At 43.9% G+C, this 18,064-nt stretch overlaps 1 protein-coding gene across 1 annotated transcript in view; it reads left to right on the top strand.

The window, feature by feature from the left end:
* Positions 1-18,064, top strand: part of LOC137005207 (scavenger receptor cysteine-rich type 1 protein M130-like) — a 62,691-nt gene that overhangs the window by 27,792 nt on the left and 16,835 nt on the right. The window contains exons 8-13 of the mRNA XM_067366022.1: positions 3,718-4,035; positions 4,383-4,688; positions 4,813-5,127; positions 14,012-14,329; positions 14,566-14,871; positions 14,996-15,295. Of these exons, the coding sequence (XP_067222123.1) occupies positions 3,718-4,035; positions 4,383-4,688; positions 4,813-5,127; positions 14,012-14,329; positions 14,566-14,871; positions 14,996-15,295 (1,863 nt within the window). The remainder of the gene's footprint in view (positions 1-3,717; positions 4,036-4,382; positions 4,689-4,812; positions 5,128-14,011; positions 14,330-14,565; positions 14,872-14,995; positions 15,296-18,064) is intronic.

Genomic DNA, 18,064 nt, shown 5'->3' with positions numbered 1-18,064 from the left:
GGTGTAGCTGCTCTATTTAAAGATGTCTATCAATGCAAGCAAGTGTCATTTGGTGATTACTTGTCTTTCGAATACTTGGGTATTGTATTAAAAGGTGCTCCACGCATTCTACTTATAGTTATCTACAGGCCTCCAAAATACTGTCCAGCCTTTGTGGAGGACTTTACAGAACTGTTATCAGCAATTTCCTCAGAGTTTGACTGTTTTGCTATTACTGGGGACTATAACATCCACATAGAAAATGCAGAATCCAATATGGCAAAAGAAATCATAACTGTTTTGAATACTTTTGATCTGACTCAGCATGTACATGGACCTACACACAATCATGGACACACTCTAGATTTAATTATCAGTAAGGGTCTAAACATTTCATCAATTGTCATTAAGGATGTAGCGCTATCTGATCATTTCTGTATTTTCTTTGAAATATTGATCTGTCCGACTGTTGAAGCTAGATCTGTCTCGGTCAAAAAGCGATGCTTAAATGAGAACACTAGTGCACTGTTTATGAAGGCTATATCTTTAACACCAAGCATATCTGCAGACTCTGTTGATTTTCTCCTTGATTCTTTTAACTCAAAAGTACAGAATGTTATTGATAACATTGCTCCTGTGAAAGTCAGGAAGAAAAGTGGCAGACAAAAAGCACCATGGAGAAACTCAACAGCAGTGCAAAATATGAAAAGACAATGCAGAAAAGCTGAGCGCATGTGGCGAAAGACAAAACTTGAAATCCATTATAACATCTATAAAGATATTCTTCATGCTTTCAATGTGGAATTAGGCAAAGCTAGACAGACCTTCTTCTCAAATATTATAAACAGAAACTTAAACAACACCCGCACTCTTTTTGCTACAGTAGAGAGACTAACAAACCCCCCAAGTCAGATTCCCAGTGAAATGCTCTCAGACAGCAAATGCTGTGAGTTTGCTTCCTTCTTCTCTGAGAAAATTAATAATATCAGAAAGGCGATCAGCACATCCTTGAGCTGCACTGGGGTAAAACAGATCATATCACAACCTCAGAAAGTAGCTATTATGTCTGATTTCGAAGCAATTGATGGTAAAATTTTGGAAGAAACAGTACAGCACCTTAAAACATCAACCTGCGCCCTTGACACACTTCCCACATCTTTTTTCAAAAGAGTGTTAAACTGTTTAGAAGCAGATCTCCTAGAAGTGGTAAATGCCTCACTTCTCTCTGGGACTTTTCCAAAATCCCTGAAAACTGCAGTTGTTAAGCCCCTCCTGAAAAAGAGCAATCTGGATAACACCATATTGAGCAACTACAGGCCAATCTCAAATCTTCCTTTCATAGGCAAGATCATTGAAAAAGTTGTTTTCAATCAGCTGAACAAGTTCTTAAGCTTGAATGGATACTTTGATAACTTTCAATCTGGTTTCCGACCGCATCACAGCACAGAGACAGCACTCATGAAGATAATAAATGATATTCGCCTTAACACAGATACAGGTAAATTAACAGTGCTGGTTCTACTCGACCTCAGTGCTGCGTTTGACACTGTCGATCACAACATTCTTCTTGACAGGCTGGAAAACTGGGTTGGGCTTTCTGGGATGGTCCTAAAATGGTTCAGGTCATACTTAGAAGGGAGAGGTTATTATGTGAGTATCGGTGACCATAAGTCTGAGTGGACATCCATGATATGCGGAGTCCCTCAAGGTTCAATACTCGCACCCCTCCTGTTCAACCTATATATGCTGCCACTGAGCCAAATAATGAGAAAGAACCAAATTGCATATCACAGCTATGCAGATGACACCCAGATTTACCTAGCCCTATCACCTAACGACTACAGCCCCATTGACTCCCTGTGCCAGTGCATTGATGAAATTAAAAATTGGATGTGTCTAAACTTCCTTCAGTTAAACAAAGACAAAACTGAAGTCATTGCGTTTGGAAACAAAGATGAAGTTTTCAAAGTGAATATGTACCTTCACTCTAGGGGTCAAACAACTAAAAATCAAGTCAGGAATCTTGGTGTGATTTTGGAGTCAGACCTGAGTTTCAGTAGCCATGTAAAGACAATAACTAAATCAGCGTATTATCATCTCAAAAATATTGCAAGAATTAGATGCTTTGTCTCCAGTCAAGACTTAGAGAAACTTGTTCATGCTTTCATCACCAGCCGGGTGGATTATTGTAATGGGCTCCTCACTGGTCTTCCCAAAAAGACCATAAGACAGCTGCAGCACGTACAGAACGCTGCTGCCAGGATTCTGAGCAGAACCCGAAAACATGAACACATCACTCCAGTCCTCAGGTCCTTGCACTGGCTTCCAGTTGCATTTAGAATTGATTTTAAAGTACTGTTACTTGTTTATAAATCACTCAATGGCCTAGGACCTCAATACATTGCAGATATGCTCATAGAATATAAACCTAACAGATCACTCAGATCATCAGGATCAAGTCATTTGGAAATACCCAGGGTTCACTCAAAGCAAGGAGAGTCTGCTTTTAGCTGTTATGCCAGCTGCAGCTGGAACCAGCTTCCTGAAGAGATCAGGTGTGCTCCAACAGTAGCCACATTCAAATCCAGACTCAAAACACATCTTTTTATCTATGCATTTGCTGATTGAGCACTGTGCTATGTCCGAACTGTTTGCACTTTATTCTATACATATTATCTTTTTATTCTTTTAATTCCTTTTCCTGTTTTTATTTAATTTTTAATGTATTTTATATATTTTATGTATCATCTTGTTATTCTGACTTTTAATGCATTATTGCTGTCTGGTTGAAAGAGCTGGGAGAATTAGGAAGAAATTGATTAGGTTAAAATTTGGTAAATTTGACAAACCATGGGGAAATTTAAGCTGTAGTGCATAGTTAAGATATCTCTGGATTACAGTCAGGACACTTTCCAAAGGGGGAAATTTCCAAAGGGGAAATTTGAACTGCGTTCCATAGGTAAGATATCTCCGGAAGGGGGATTAGGGCTGTGTGGTGCAGTTTGAGGTGTCTTGGCAAAAGGGGAGATTGAAACTATGTTTATCAGTTTGAAGTGCCTTAACAGGTAGCAGTCCTGTTGGATGAGGAAGATTCATTCTGATCTGCTCTGATGAATAGATCCGTTTAGATCCAACTCTGATGGACGACAACAACAACAACAACAACAACAAACTCCCTGAGACTTCCTAGCTCTTCCATCCAGATAGCAAAATTCTCTGTTTTTACTGTTATTTCTATTCCTTATGTTCTATTTTTATTATTCTTTTTATGTAAAGCACTTTGAATTACCATTGTGTATGAAATGTGCTATACAAATAAAATTGCCTTGCCTTGCCTTGCCTATTGTTTCAAAGAAAATATTGAATTTCATGACATTCATGTATCTACATTACAATTTAGTGTGGTCTGTTATCAGAGGTCACTGTGTACAAGTAATGTATTTCAGAAATGTACTGTACATATACAAATCACACAGTTATCTAAAGATGTATTAATTTATGCCAGAAACATGGGCTCATTAAATTGATTATTATAAGCTGTGAAAAATAATTACAATATATGTAAAATTTAGCATTGGTGTTTGCTAAAAGATTATTTTTTGTGTGGACTCAGACTCAACTGCAAGCCTTTGAGAGAAATTCCTTTGCCCATGAGCGTGGAAAGACATGGAATGACTTATGTTTTAGCATGTTGTTAGATGTGTGTTTATTTATAATATATTTATTTTATTTTTTCAGGTGAATACAGTATCAGACTGGTGAATGGTAATACTGACTGCTCTGGGAGAGTTGAGATCCTTTATGATGACCAGTGGGGGACAGTGTGTGATGATGGCTGGGACATGAATGATGCTGAGGTGGTGTGCAGACAGTTGGGATGTGGACCAGCTGCTAGAGCACACTCCAACGCTCGTTTTGGCCAGGGAAGTGGTCGGATCTGGTTGAGTAATGTGAGATGTTCAGGAAGTGAATCGTCCCTCACACAGTGCTCACACAGTCCTTTGGGAAACCATAACTGTGGTCACAAAGATGATGCAGGTGTCGTCTGCTTAAAAGGTAAAAATATATGCTTTCCCCAGATCCAAGATACCATTGTATATTTGATGTTTTGCTTGTGATGAAAAGGGTACAATAGTGATTGAAAACAACATAAACCTATGGTGTTTAGTCCCAAATAATAATTAAAAAAAAAAAAAAAAAAGCTTGGCTACTAACAATTTCAACACATACAATATAGAGAATGTGAATCTGACATTACGTTTTGAAAAAAAGCAAAAAGAAAAAAAAGCAGAGGAGCTATGCACATTTGGTGTTTGGCTACTAACAATGTCAAACACATACAATATACATATACTTACAACATAGTTTTTAATAACATTACTTACATTTTTATATCTTACCAGACATAAGATTGGTCAGTGGGTCTGATTCATGCTGTGGAAGAGTGGAGATCCTTCATAATGGCCAGTGGGGAACCGTGTGTGATAATGACTGGGACGTGAATGATGCTGCTGTGGTGTGCAGACAGTTAGAGTGTGGTTCAGCCATCAGTGCACCTAAAAGTGCCGCCTTTGGTCAAGGCAGTGGATCGATCTGGCTGGATGGTGTTGGATGCTCGGGAGGTGAAGGAAACCTCACACAATGTTCACACAGAGGACTAGGAGCTCACAACTGTGGTCATGGTAAAGATGCTGCTGTTGTTTGTTCAGGTAAGTCTTTTGCATTTTGACAGAGTTAGGTAGAAATGAGCAATAGAAATTACAATAAGCTTAATGTATTTAATGATTTTTATCTTAACATATAATTTTAAATGGATGCCTATTTCTGTAGCAGGTGACCTGCAGAGACCCACTCTTTTCCTGATCTCCACAAATGCAGTTTCTCGTGCAGTTGTTTCTCGTGCAGTTGTTTCTCCTGGACAAAACATTCAGTTCAGATGCACAACACCTGAACCAAGATGCAATGCTGATGCTGAATTCCACCTCTTCATAAACGGATCATCAATATCCTCCCAGAAACATGTTTCTGATGTGACTTTCCACCTTGTCAATGTAAGCGTCTCACATCAGGGCAGCTACAGCTGTTATTACTCCTACCATAACGGCGCTGTAATATCACCTTGGAGTAACACTGTTGACATCACTGTAGGTAAGAGTTTATCTTGTCTCATTGCCTACATAATATAAATGCATTAGTTGCATGAAAGTGAATTCATTCTGTATTGATGTCTTATGTTTTTTTGTATGTGCTGCTAATTTGTAGAATGACTGAATTAAAATTAGATCCAGAGAAGATGCCGTTCTTGAAGCCATTTTTGTTTGTAGTATTTAACTATTCTTTTATTACTATTATTATTATTATTATTATTATTAATTGTAGGGCTTAGCTGCTTACATAGATAGACATGGAAGTGTTTGAAAGCAGGTGTCTGTCAGTGGACATATCAGGGATCTGCTGATAGACGCCCTTTTTCAAACGCTCCTGTGAGTATCTGTGTAAGCACTTGGTGAAGAGCATCAGAGATGTCTAGCGCTGATCATTGTAGCCAATCACAGACATATCTGATGAGCATGTGAACACAATGGCCAATCAGTGGTTTTTAAGAATCTGCTTAAAGGGTTAGTTTACTCAAAATTTTAAATTCTGTAATTTATTTCTTACCCTCATGTCATTCATAAAAACTTCGTTCATCTTTGGAACACAAATTAAGATATTTTTGACATATTTAAAACAGTTCATGTGAGTACAGTGGTTCAACTTTAATGTTATGAAGCAACAAGAATGCTTAAAGTTATGCATATTTGGCGTGCTGTCTGGGGAGAGGGCTCCAAGCTCAGAATTTTGGCCCAAACCCAGAGTTTTCCCCCGGTGTGGTAAAAGTAGATAGAACTATAAGTGAGGAGATCGTGTGGAGGAGGGATGCTGATAAACTCTCAGATAAACAGAAGTCAGTCTGCTGAATTTATACCTTTTGACATTGGTTGAGTTGATTAACTGAATGCTCTCCACCTGTGCTAATTAGGTTAATTATCTGATCTTGCTCCTCCTGAATTTTGTTAATAAAACATCATATGGTAAAACAAACTTGGCTTGCTGTCGTCAAACGAGGCTCGGCTCGAGCTCTGAGTTAAACCCACAAAAAAGATATTTACAAGGACAGCAACCTGAGCAGTCAACTAAGAGTAGTTCAAGTACAGAGTACTTAAAGGATTTAATCCCTAAGGCATCTTGTGTGGTGAATTTCCTGTGGGAACTTTAAGAGAAAACGAAAGGCTCCTGTAGGAACAGAGAGAAATCACTGCTGAGGGAGTGAAGGGATACTTTTCTGTCCCTACAGAAACTGCTTTGAGAGTGGAGGCTGAAAATACTACTGCGGCAGTAGGGAATAAAGTTTCCCATTCAGTCAGTCACGTTCGACGTTACGTCGATACTGACGTTATGGGGTCTCGCCTGGGAGCCCAATAACCTCCAAGGGTACAAAACAAGCCAATGGGAATTGGCCTGTGAGATTTACATGCCGGGCCTAAATAGGGCCGGCATACTCACCTTCATTCATACTTTTGCTTCGGAGCCGATCGGCTGATCATCCTTTCACCTCTTCAAGAATGAATTTCCTGAACTGAGAGAGCAAACAGCAATTTTAATTGCTTAGGACAAGTTCCCTCAACAGAGTCCCCTCTGCTACTACCCCAGCGCCAGCTGCTGTAGCGGCCGCTGGCCAGGTTAGTACTCTAGGAGATCTGAGGATTACAGTGGGAGCCACTTCGTCGGGTCCGCCCCCACGAACCTCCCACTCCTCCGCAATGCCATGTGCCATTGAGCTGCCGGCTGTTGCTGCGGGGCCCTCCTCGGGGGTGCCCCGTGTCACTTTCGGCGCTCCGGAGGAGGATCAGATGTCGCTCGCTGTGTGGTTTGCTGATTCAGAGGACGACGATGACTCCGAACTTCCACCCTCAGGGGTGGTCGCTCAGTCTGAGGCGGACTCTGAATTGGCGGCCATGCTTGCCCGGGCCGCCGCGAGCATCGGTCTCGTGTGGAACCCTCCACCGTGTCCCGAGTGCTCGCGGTTGGATGATTGGTTTCTGGGTTCGGGGCGCGGTTCACAGCCGCGTCCCGCCAAATGCCTTTCTTCCCGGCAGGCCTGGACTGGTAATCTGGCATACCGGGCAAATGCCTGGTGGGCCGACGCACTTGGGGGTGGGGCCGCGATATGATATGACTTTTTTTTTTTTAATAAACATAAATTTGGCCAACGACCGGCCCATAAAGCAGGGACAGCGGCCCATTGGTTCATTTTCCATAATGACACTGGGCTGGCCCAATCACATCTCTTAACAGACTCCACCCCGTCCCCTGTGTTTCGTGTGTCAGATGCACTGCAGTAGCTCAGAGCCAAAACATCTGTGTATTAGGATGATGGAGAAACAAAAGCGCAAGTGCAAGGGGGGTGCGGAGAAGTTGCGGGCAAAAAAATAAAAAAAATTTAGAGGTTGATGCCTCAACGTGCAAAAATTTAGTGACATTTCCTGACATGTTTAGTACGGTTACAGTAGCTTCCGTTTACAGTACCTGACGACGTGCAAGAACATAGAAGAACATGGAGGAGACACCTGTCAGGCAGAGGAGCAGCAGGTGTTTGACATTGAAGCCAATGAGGGACAGAGTAAGCAGGAGAGTATAATAGAAGCAGTAAGCATGATTAACAGGGAGGGAGGGAGCGAGGGACTCACGATGCGACGACGACGATGATGATGCTTTACCTAAATTAATGAATATTAGGCTATAAGACAACATAATCGTCGTCGTTATTATAAAGTCAGACTGTCACCTACTGCACTGGTCACTCAGTCAGCTAAAGTCAAATAGCACAGCAAAAGCTATTTTGCACTGTTTTTTTGTAGCTAGCAGTGTGCCCTTGTAGCTATCAGAGTTCACTTATGCAGTAACGCCCCTTCTCATTAACTAGAAAAACCTGAAATGATGCAATTTGATTTTTCAAAAAAAAATTCAGGTTATTATTTTAATGTAATATTACTGATGATGTGTTTATTTCACAACGAGACTATAGGTGTCTATTTATAGCCGTTAGTCGTGATGATGGTCTACTAGATCTCACTTTTCAGCTATAAAAAGTTATGTTTTGTAGCTCTTGTACCCTATTACTCTGGTATGAACACTTGGTTGTTTATGGCAAGTGAATAACATGTATATCATTTTATTAGGACGTTTTTTGCGAGTAATTTGGTAGTATAGTTTTCCTTTTCGTTGTTTTTAATGGGGAGTATCTAAACAATAAGAGGTAAATGTTTTACACTCAAAGAGGGGTTTGTGCTCTTTAAACCAAAGTATAGTCTGTTTCGTTGAAAAAAATGAAAAAAAAAAATTCTTTATAGAATTATCAGTATTTTACATCCATGTTCTAAGGGTTAACTAGCTTTTATAACATGGAGCACATTGTCCATCAAGATTATAATGCAAAGTTAAAGACTTAAAATAAGAATTTATTTCTGATCTTTGCTGTCCATTGGTGTGGGCCCTACTCCACTGCCACTTTTGATCACCAGGGAGTCAGTCAAGAGAGAGTGAGTACACTGGTCCACTTGCACTTACTACTCAGCTTTGTAGGGGCTTTGGGGAATGGAACAGTAGGTATGCATATTTACAGGGACTGCAAGGATGGTGTACTGGTGGGTGGTGTCCGACCGATTGTGGTGGGCCGGTCTGAGCAAAAATGCCAGGGCCATTTTTTTGTCACAGTCCAGCCCTGCTTCCCGGAGGTGCATGAGGAGCTCCAGAAGATGTTGATGGCCCCTCACAGAAACCGTTCTTCTGCCTCCTCCGCTCTCACTACCCTCGATGGGGCTGCCAAGGGGTACGTCGAGATTCCACAGGTGGAACGTTTGATTGCGGTGCACTTGTGCCCGCAGTCCGTGGCCACCTGGAGGAACCATCTGCATCTCCCATCCAAGGCGAATAAGACCATGGCCGCTCTCACTGCTAAGGCTTACTCAGCCGCTGGACAGGCAGCTTCCGCCCTGCACGCCATGGCCATCTTGCTGGTCCATCAGGCGAAAGCTCTTAAGGAGCTGCAAGAGGGTAGTTCTGAGCCAGGGCTGCTGCAAGAGCTGCGTACGGCGACTGACCTCGCCCTCCGGGCGACAAAAGTCACGGCGCGCGCCCTGGGTCAGACAATGTCCACCCTGGTGGTCCAGGAATGGCATCTTTGGTTGGACCTGGCTGAGATGAACGACGCTGACAAAGCTCGCTTTCTTGACGCTCCCATCTCCCAGGCTGGCCTCTTCGGGCATCCGATCCCTCTCTCTCAGCCATTCCTTCCTTCGCCAGGGGCAGGGTCTTGGTGCTCCGGGGACGCAGAGCCTCCCCACGTCACCCTGCCCACTCGGAGCCATGTGAGTGGATTCCACTCACAGCCTCAACTTCGGGACGCACTGCCTCCCGGGTTGGGCCACAATGTTCCATCCTGCCCCCCCTTGGGTACTTCTGTTGTCCGGATGGTTCCACTCGTACGGTGCTTTGGGGCGTGGCTACGCCTTCCCAACCTGTCCCGTTGGCTCATTCGGACAATCAGACTCGGCTACGCGATTCAGTTCGCCAGGCGTCCCGCCAAGTTCAGCGGCGTTCTGTTCACCTCTGTGATGGGTCCCAACGCCTCTGTCCTGCGGGCCGAGATTTCGGTTCTTTTGGCGATGGACGCAATAGAGCCTGTCCTTCCAGCCGAGATGAAGTCTGGGTTTTATAGCCCTTACTTCATAGTACCCAAGAAAGGCGGGGGATTACGACCAATCCTGGATCTGCGTGTCTTGAATCGGGCCCTTCACAAGCTCCCGTTCAAGATGCTCACGCTGAAACGCATTCTCACGTGCGTTCGCGACTGGCATATCAACTGCCTCGAGTTGCTGGCAGTACTCCTTGCGCTGCGCCGGTTTCGACCGCTGCTGCAGGGCAAGCATGTACTGGTCCGGACGGACAATACATCGACTGTAGCGTACATCAACCACCAGGGTGGTCTACACTCCCGTCGCATGTCACAACTCGCCCGCCATCTCCTCCTGTGGAGTCAGCGCCGACTCAGGTCGCTGCGCGCCTCCTACATCCTGGGCGAGCTCAATCATGCGGCTGACGCGCTCTCACAACAGCTCACGCTCCCGGGGGAATGGAGACTCCACCCCCGGGCGGTCCAGCTGATATGGAGCCGATTCGGGGAAGCGCAGGTGGATCTGTTCGCTTCTCAGGAATCCGCCCATTGCCAGTTGTTTTATTCGCTGACCGAGGGGATCCTCGGCACGGATGCACTGGCACACAGCTGGCCCCGGGGCCTACGCAAATATGTGTTTCCCCCAGTGAGCCTCCTTGCACAGACACTGTGCAAGGTCAGGAAGGACGAGGAGCAGGTCTTGCTAGTTGCACCGTACTGGCCCAACCGGACCTGGTTCCCAGAACTCATGCTCCTCGCGACAGCCCATCCCTGGCGCATCCCCCTGAGGAAGGACCTCCTTTCTCTGGGGCAGGGCACCCTATGGCACCCGCGTCCCGATCTGTGGAACCTCCACGTGTGGTTCCTGGACGGGACGCGGCAGACTTGAGTGGCCTACCGTCTGCGGTAGTCGACACCATCACTTCGGCCAGAGCCCCCTCTACGAGGCGCACTTATGCCATGAAGTTGAGTCTGTTCATTGAGTGGTGTTCTTCCCACCGGGAAGACCCCCGGAAATGCCCGGTCGGTGTTGTGCTTTTCTTCCTTCAAGAGGGTTTGGAACGGAGGCTGTCCCCTTCCACCCTGAAGGTCTATGTGGCCGCCATCGCAGCGCATCATGATGTGCTCAATGGCAAGTCACTAGGAAAGCACGACCTGATCATTAGGTTCCTCAGAGGCGCCAGGAGGTTAAATCCCCCTAGGCCTCGCCTCATTCCCTCCTGGGATCTCTCCGTCGCCCTTTCGGGCCTTCGGAGAGCTCCCTTCGAGCCCCTTGAGTCAGCTGAGCTGAAACATCTGTCTCTCAAGACAGCGCTCGCCTCCTTCAAGAGGTTTGGGGACCTACAGGCATTTTCGGTCAGTGATTTGTGCCTGGATTTCGGGCCGGACTACTCTCATGTTATCCTGAGACCCCGGCCTGGATATGTGCCCAAAGTTCCCACCACTCCCTTCAGGGATCAGGTGGTGAACTTGCAAGCACTGCCCCCGGAGGAGGCAGACCCAGCCCTTGCGTTGCTGTGTCCCGTTCGTGCCCTGCTCGTTTAAGTGGACCGCATGCCGAGCTTTTGAAGCTCTGAGCAGCTCTTTATCTGTTTTGGAGGTCAGCAGAAGGGGAAGGCTGTCTCCAAACAGAGACATCTGTTTAGTGGATAGTGGATATCCACTGGATAGTGGATGCCATCGCCTTGACGTACCAATCGCAAGGCAAGCCGTGCCCCCTTGCGTGTCCCACCCGTGTGCTGTCTACTCGTAGATAGCCATGTGTGTTCGCTTGCTGTGTCATTTCCCTCGGGAGAGGGAATGCGAGCACTTTTCCCGCTCCTCAGTTCAGTTCCCCGTAACGGTGAACCCTGTGGAGTTCCTCCTGCATCCTGCGGAAGCCAGACGCGGCGGAGGCATCCGGCGCTAGGTCCAGTACTTGTGTGTATGCCCAATTGGTCTGCCCTTGTACTGGGGTACTGGGCTAGATGCCCATATGCTGTGATTCCCCTCGGGTAATCCCATATGTGTCTGTCCACGGTACGGTTTCCCTGATGGTAAACCCGTGTCTTTCCCTGGGCGGCTTCGTTTTGCCCTGTCTCTGATTGTTAGTATGTTCCTCCCGGAAGGTAGGACCTTCATCAGAGATCTTCCATATGCGTTACTGTTCTCAGACCAGTCCATATGTGTCTTCCACACATTACCTCCCTTCGGGCAGGGTGTGGTCTCCGTAGCTTTCCCCTCCTCGGGGAACGCTTTCCTGGCGTTTTGGTCTTTGCTAAAAAAACGAGGGAATTGAGTTCCGAAGCTCTCTTCCCCGTGGGTAAGGAACAGCAGCTTCGACCGTTCCATTGTAATGCCCTGTCCTCTCCATCCCACTGGTATGGAAGACATTCCTGGGCTTACTCTGGGCGTTGGAGGGTTGCGAGTATTGGCCGCACTTGCATTTGGCACGCTACGGCCTGCCAGCATCTGCCTCCCTAACACTCGTTACGTGGTTCAGTTGCTATGGCGCTTTCCACGGGACCCCATTACGTCAGTATCGGCGTAACGTCGAACGTGACTGACTGAATGGGAACGTCTAGGTTACTATTGTAAACCCGTTCCCAGAAGGACGGAACGGAGATGTTACGTTCCCCTGCCATAGCTCTGAGTCACCGCTGAGCGGCCAGATACCTATCTCGGCTCCTCAGCAAAAATATGAATGAAGGTGAGTATGCCGGCTCTATTTATACCCAGATGCCGGGATAGGGGCCCGGCATGTAAATCTCACAGGCCAATTCCCATTGGCTTGTTTTGTACCCTTGGAGGTGATTGGGCTCCCAGGCAAGACCCCATTACGTCAGTACCGACGTAACGTCTCCGTTCCCTCCTTCTGGGAACAGGGGTTACAATAGTAACCTAGACGTTTTTTGGTCTGAAGGGTGTTGCGAGATCAGTGGTCACTGCTGCGGCAGTAGGCAAGGCAATTTTATTTGAATAGCACATTTCATACACAATGGTAATTCAAAGTGCTTTACATAAAGAAGAAGAATAAAAATAGAACATAAGAAATAGAAATTTCTTAGAAAAACAGAGAATTTTGTTATCTGGATGGAAGAGCTAGGAAGTTTCAGGGAGTTTTTTGTTGTTGTTGTCCGTCAGAGTGGATCTAAATGGATATATCCCTCAGAGCGGATCTAACTGGATCTTCTCACACGACAGGACCACTGTCTAGCTCTACCTGTTAAGGTACTTCGAACTGTTGAACAAAGTTTCAATCTCCCCTTTTGCCAAGACACCTCAAACTGCGCCACACAGCCCCATTCCCTCTTCCGGAGATATCTTATCTATGCAACGCAGTTCAAATTTCCCCTTTGGAAAGTGTCCTGACTGTAATCGAGAGATGTCTTAACCATGCACCACAGCTCTAATTTCCCCATGGTTTGTCCCCTTATCCAAATTTACCAAATTTTAACCTAATCACAAATGCTTTCTTCCTAATTCTCCCAGCTCTTTAAACCAGACAGCAATATTTAAGATGCATTAAAAGTCGCTGGTTCCAGCTGCGGCTGGTGTAACAGCCAAAAGCAGACTCTCCCTGCTTCGAGTGAACCCTGGGTATTAATAAGTGACTTGATCCTGATGATCTGAGTGATCTGGTTTATATTCTATGAGCATATCTGCAATGTATTGAGGTCCTAGGCCATTGAGTGATTTATAAACAAGTAACAGTACTTTAAAATCAATTCTAAATGCAACTGGAAGCCAGTGCAAGGACCTGAGGACTGGTGTGATGTGTTCATATTTTCGGGCTCTGCTCAGAATCCTGGCAGCAGCGTTTTGTACGAGCTGGGGAATAAAGATCGATCTGAAAGCGGTTGCAAGAGCACAGGCCAAAATACCTGCTGTGGTAGTAAAATGGTAGTAAAATTCAATGCACATTTATTTGTATAGAACTTTCAGTATGTATTGTTTCAAAGAAAATATTGAATTTCATGACATTCATGTATCTACATTACAATTTAGTGTGGTCTCTTATCAGAGGTCACTGTGTACAAGTAATGTATTTCAGAAATGTACTGTACATATACAAATCACACAGTTATCTATTAATTTATGCCAGAAACATGGGCTCATTAAATTGATTATTATAAGCTGTGAAAAATAATTACAATATATGTAAAATTTAGCATTGGTGTTTGCTAAAAGATTATTTTTTGTGTGAACTCAGATTCACCTGCAAGCCTTTGAGAGAAATTCCTTTGCCCATGAGCGTGGAAAGACATGGAATGACTTATGTTTTAGCATGTTGTTAGATGTGTGTTGATTTATAATATATTTATATTATTTTTTCAGGTGAATACAGTATCAGACTGGTGAATGGTAATACTGACTGCTCTGGGAGAGTTGAGATCCTTTATGATGGCCAGTGGGGGACAGTGTGTGATGATGGCTGGGACATGAATGATGCTGAGGTGGTGTGCAGACAGTTGGGATGTGGACCAGCTGCTAGAGCACACTCCAACGCTCGTTTTGGCCAGGGAAGTGGTCGGATCTGGTTGAGTTATGTGAGATGTTCAGGAAGTGAATCGTCCCTCACACAGTGCTCACACAGTCCTCTGGGAAACCATAACTGTCGTCACAACGAAGATGCAGGTGTCGTCTGCTTAAAAGGTAAAAATATATGCTTTCCTCAGATCCAAGATGCCATTGTATATTTACTGTTTTGCTTGTGATGAAAAGAGTACAATAGTGATTGAAAACAACATAAACCTATGGTGTTTAGTCCCAAATAATAATTATTAAAAAAAAAAAAAAGCTTGGCTACTAACAATGTCAAACACATACAATATACATATACTTACAACATAGTTTTTAATCACATAACTTACATTTTTATATCTTACCAGACATAAGATTGGTCAGTGGGTCTGATTCATGCTGTGGAAGAGTGGAGATCCTTCATAATGGCCAGTGGGGAACCGTGTGTGATAATGACTGGGACATGAATGATGCTGCTGTGGTGTGCAGACAGTTAGAGTGTGGTTCAGCCATCAGTGCACCTAAAAGTGCCGCCTTTGGTCAAGGCAGTGGATCTATCTGGCTGGATGGTGTTGGATGCTCGGGAGATGAAGGAAACCTCACACAATGTTCACACAGAGGACTAGGAGCTTACAACTGTGGTCATGGTAAAGATGCTGCTGTTGTTTGTTCAGGTAAGTCTTTTGCATTTTGACAGAGTTAGGTAGAAATGAGCAATAGAAATTACAATAAGCTTCATGTATTTAATGATTTTTATCTTAACATGTAATTTTAAATGGATGCCTATTTCTTTTGCAGGTGACCTGTGGCAGCCCACTCTTTCCCTGATCTCCACAAATGCAGTTTCTCGTGCAGTTGTTTCTCCTGGACAAAACATTCAGTTCAGATGCACAACAACTAAACCAAGATGCAATGCTGATGCTGAATTCCACCTCTTTATAAACGGATCATCAATATCCTCCCAGAAACATGTTTCTGATGTGACTTTCCACCTTGTCAATGTAAGCGTCTCACATCAGGGCAGCTACAGCTGTAATTACACCTACCATAACGGCACTGTAATATCACCTTGGAGTAACACTGTTGACATCACTGTAGGTAAGAGTTTATCTTGTCTCATTGCCTATAATATAAATGCATTAGTTGCATGAAAGTGAATTCATTCTGTATTGATGTCTTATGTTTTTTTGTTTGTGCTGCTAATTTGTAGAATGACTGAATTAAAATTAGATCCAGAGAAGATGCCGTTCTTGAAGCCATTTTTATTTGTAATATTTAACTTTTCTTTTATTACTATTATTAGGGGCCAAGCACCGAAGGTGCTTAGGCACCTATTGTTATTGTTGGCGTTCCGTACGCTTATTATTAGGGGCCAAGCACCGAAGGTGCTTAGGCACCTATTGTTATTGTTGGCGTTCCGTACGCTTATTATTATTCTTCTTCTTCTTCCGCTCTTGAAGTCTATGGCAGCCCATAGAACCGCTGGCGGGAAAGTTGTGAAATTTGGCACACAGTCAGAGGACAGTCTGACCTTTGTCCATAGCAAATTTGGAGTCTCTAACTCAATCCCTCTAGCGCCACCAGCTGTCCAAAGTTGCACTTATGTTTATGTTAATAACTTTTGAACCATAAGGGCTAGAAACACAATTCTTTTTTCCTCTTATTCCTTGGCTCAAGACGAATCGAACGCACCATATGACGTCATTTTCCGTCATGAAAATTTTTCCGCCATTTTGAATTTTCTGAAAAACTTACTTTTTCGAACTCCTCCTAGGCCGTTACTCCGATTTTCATGAAAATTGAATCAGATCATCTTCAGACCATGCTGACAAAAAGTTATGGAATTCAAGTTGATTCCTCAAACCGTTTTCGAAAAACTAACGAACGAATTGTACGTAGTGCTTGCGAAAACAGAAGTAAGGCTGTATCTCCGCAACGCTTTATCGTATTCAGACCAAACTTGGTACATGTCATCACAAGCATGACCTGAGGTACCATGCAGTGTTTCGGCGCAGCGCCACCTACTGGTGCGGAGATATGAAAAATGGGTATTTTTGCTTATAACTTCTGATGGGTTTGTCCAAAAATCATAAATTTGGTCTCGTTGGATTCGGAGGAATCATGCCGAGTCGAATGATATCCAATTTTCCCAATTCGCCATTTTGGCCGTCGGCCATTTTGAATTTTGTGCTAAAATGCTGTATTTTACGAACGCATTAACGTATCTTTACAAAACTTGGTATGGGTCATCAGCACAATGCCCTGAAGGAGACTGAGAAGTTTCAGCACAGCGCCATCTTGTGGTCAAAAGTTAAAACAAAATGTTACAAAAATGCTAATAACCTTTGACTGTATTCACCTATTGTAATGTCACTGGTCACAGTGGATTCCTTGGGTCATGCTGAGAACATAGATATCAAATTTTCCATAGTCAGCTGAACGTCCTGTCCGCCATATTGTTTTTCTTTAAAAACCTACTTTTTCGAACTCCTCCTAGACCGTTGCTCCGATTGTCACCAAAATTGAACCGTATCATCGTCAGACCATGCTGACAAAAAGTTATGGATTTCAAGTCGATACGTCAAATCGTTTTCATATACTGGAGCAACGAATTTGAGTCATGATGCAAAACCCACTCCTGAAGCTGTATCTCTGCACTGCTTTATCATATTTAGACCAAACTTGGTACATGTCATCACAAGCATGACCTGAGGCATCATGCAGTGTTTCGGCGCAGTGCCACCTACTGGAGTGGAGATATGAAAAATGGCTATTTTTGCTTTTAACTTCTAATGGGTTTGACAAAAATTCATAAATTTGGTCTCTTTAGATTCGAGGCATCATGCCGAGTCGAATGACATCCAATTTTCTCATATGGGCCATTTTGTTCTTCGGCCATTTTGAAATTTGTGCTAAAATGCTGTATTTTGTGAATGCATTTGTGTATCGTTACGAAACTCGGTATGGGTCATCAGGACAATGCCCTGAAAGTGCTTGAGAAGTTTCAGACCAGCACCACCTTGTGGCCAAAAGTTATAACAAAATGTACAAAAATGTTAATAACTTTTGACTGCATTCACCAATTGAAATGAAACTGGTCTCAGTAGATTCTTTGGGTCATGCTGAGAACATAGATATCAAATTTGCCATAGTCAGCTAAACTTCCTTTCCCCCATATTGTTTTTCTTTAAAAACCTACTTTTTCGAACTCCTCCTAGACCGTTGCTCCGATTTTCACCAAAATTGAACCGTGTCATCTTCAGACGATGCCGACAAAAAGTTATGGATTTCAAGTCGATATGTCAAACCGTTTTTGTATAAATCTTCAGTGCTTTGACATATTGACACCGAACTTTGCAAGTGTCATTGTCACCTCACTCTGACCATACCACAACAATTTGGACACAGCGCCACCTATTGGTCGAAAGTGATGAAGCAGTAAATCCTCATTTTTGATCATTTTTCAGCTCTTTCACATAAAATGATCTTAATAGGTCTTTAATTGTTCACTGCTGCAGTTAGCCTGATGCTCCCAGTCGTGTTGGCTTGCTTCTTGTGCCGTTTTTGTGCTTGGCCCCGTAATTGCTGCTTGCAGCTATATTTATTATTATTATTATTATTATTAAATTGTAGGGCTTAGCTGCTTACATAGATACACATGGAAGTGTTTGAAAGCAGGTGTCTGTCAGTGGACATATCAGGGATCTGCTGATAGACGCCCTTTTTCAAACGCTCCTGTGAGTATCTGTGTAAGCGCTTGGTGAAGAGCATCAAAGATGTCTAGCACTGATCATTGTAGCCAATCACAGACATATCTGATGAGCATGTGAACACAATGGCCAATCAGTCGTTTTTAAGAATCTGCTT

This window comes from Chanodichthys erythropterus, chromosome 17 (genome assembly GCF_024489055.1).
Source record: "Chanodichthys erythropterus isolate Z2021 chromosome 17, ASM2448905v1, whole genome shotgun sequence".
In the NCBI taxonomy this organism is placed as follows: Eukaryota; Metazoa; Chordata; class Actinopteri; order Cypriniformes; family Xenocyprididae; genus Chanodichthys; species Chanodichthys erythropterus.
Note: the sequence above shows the minus strand (reverse complement) of the source record. Positions and strands in the feature narration are given on the sequence as shown.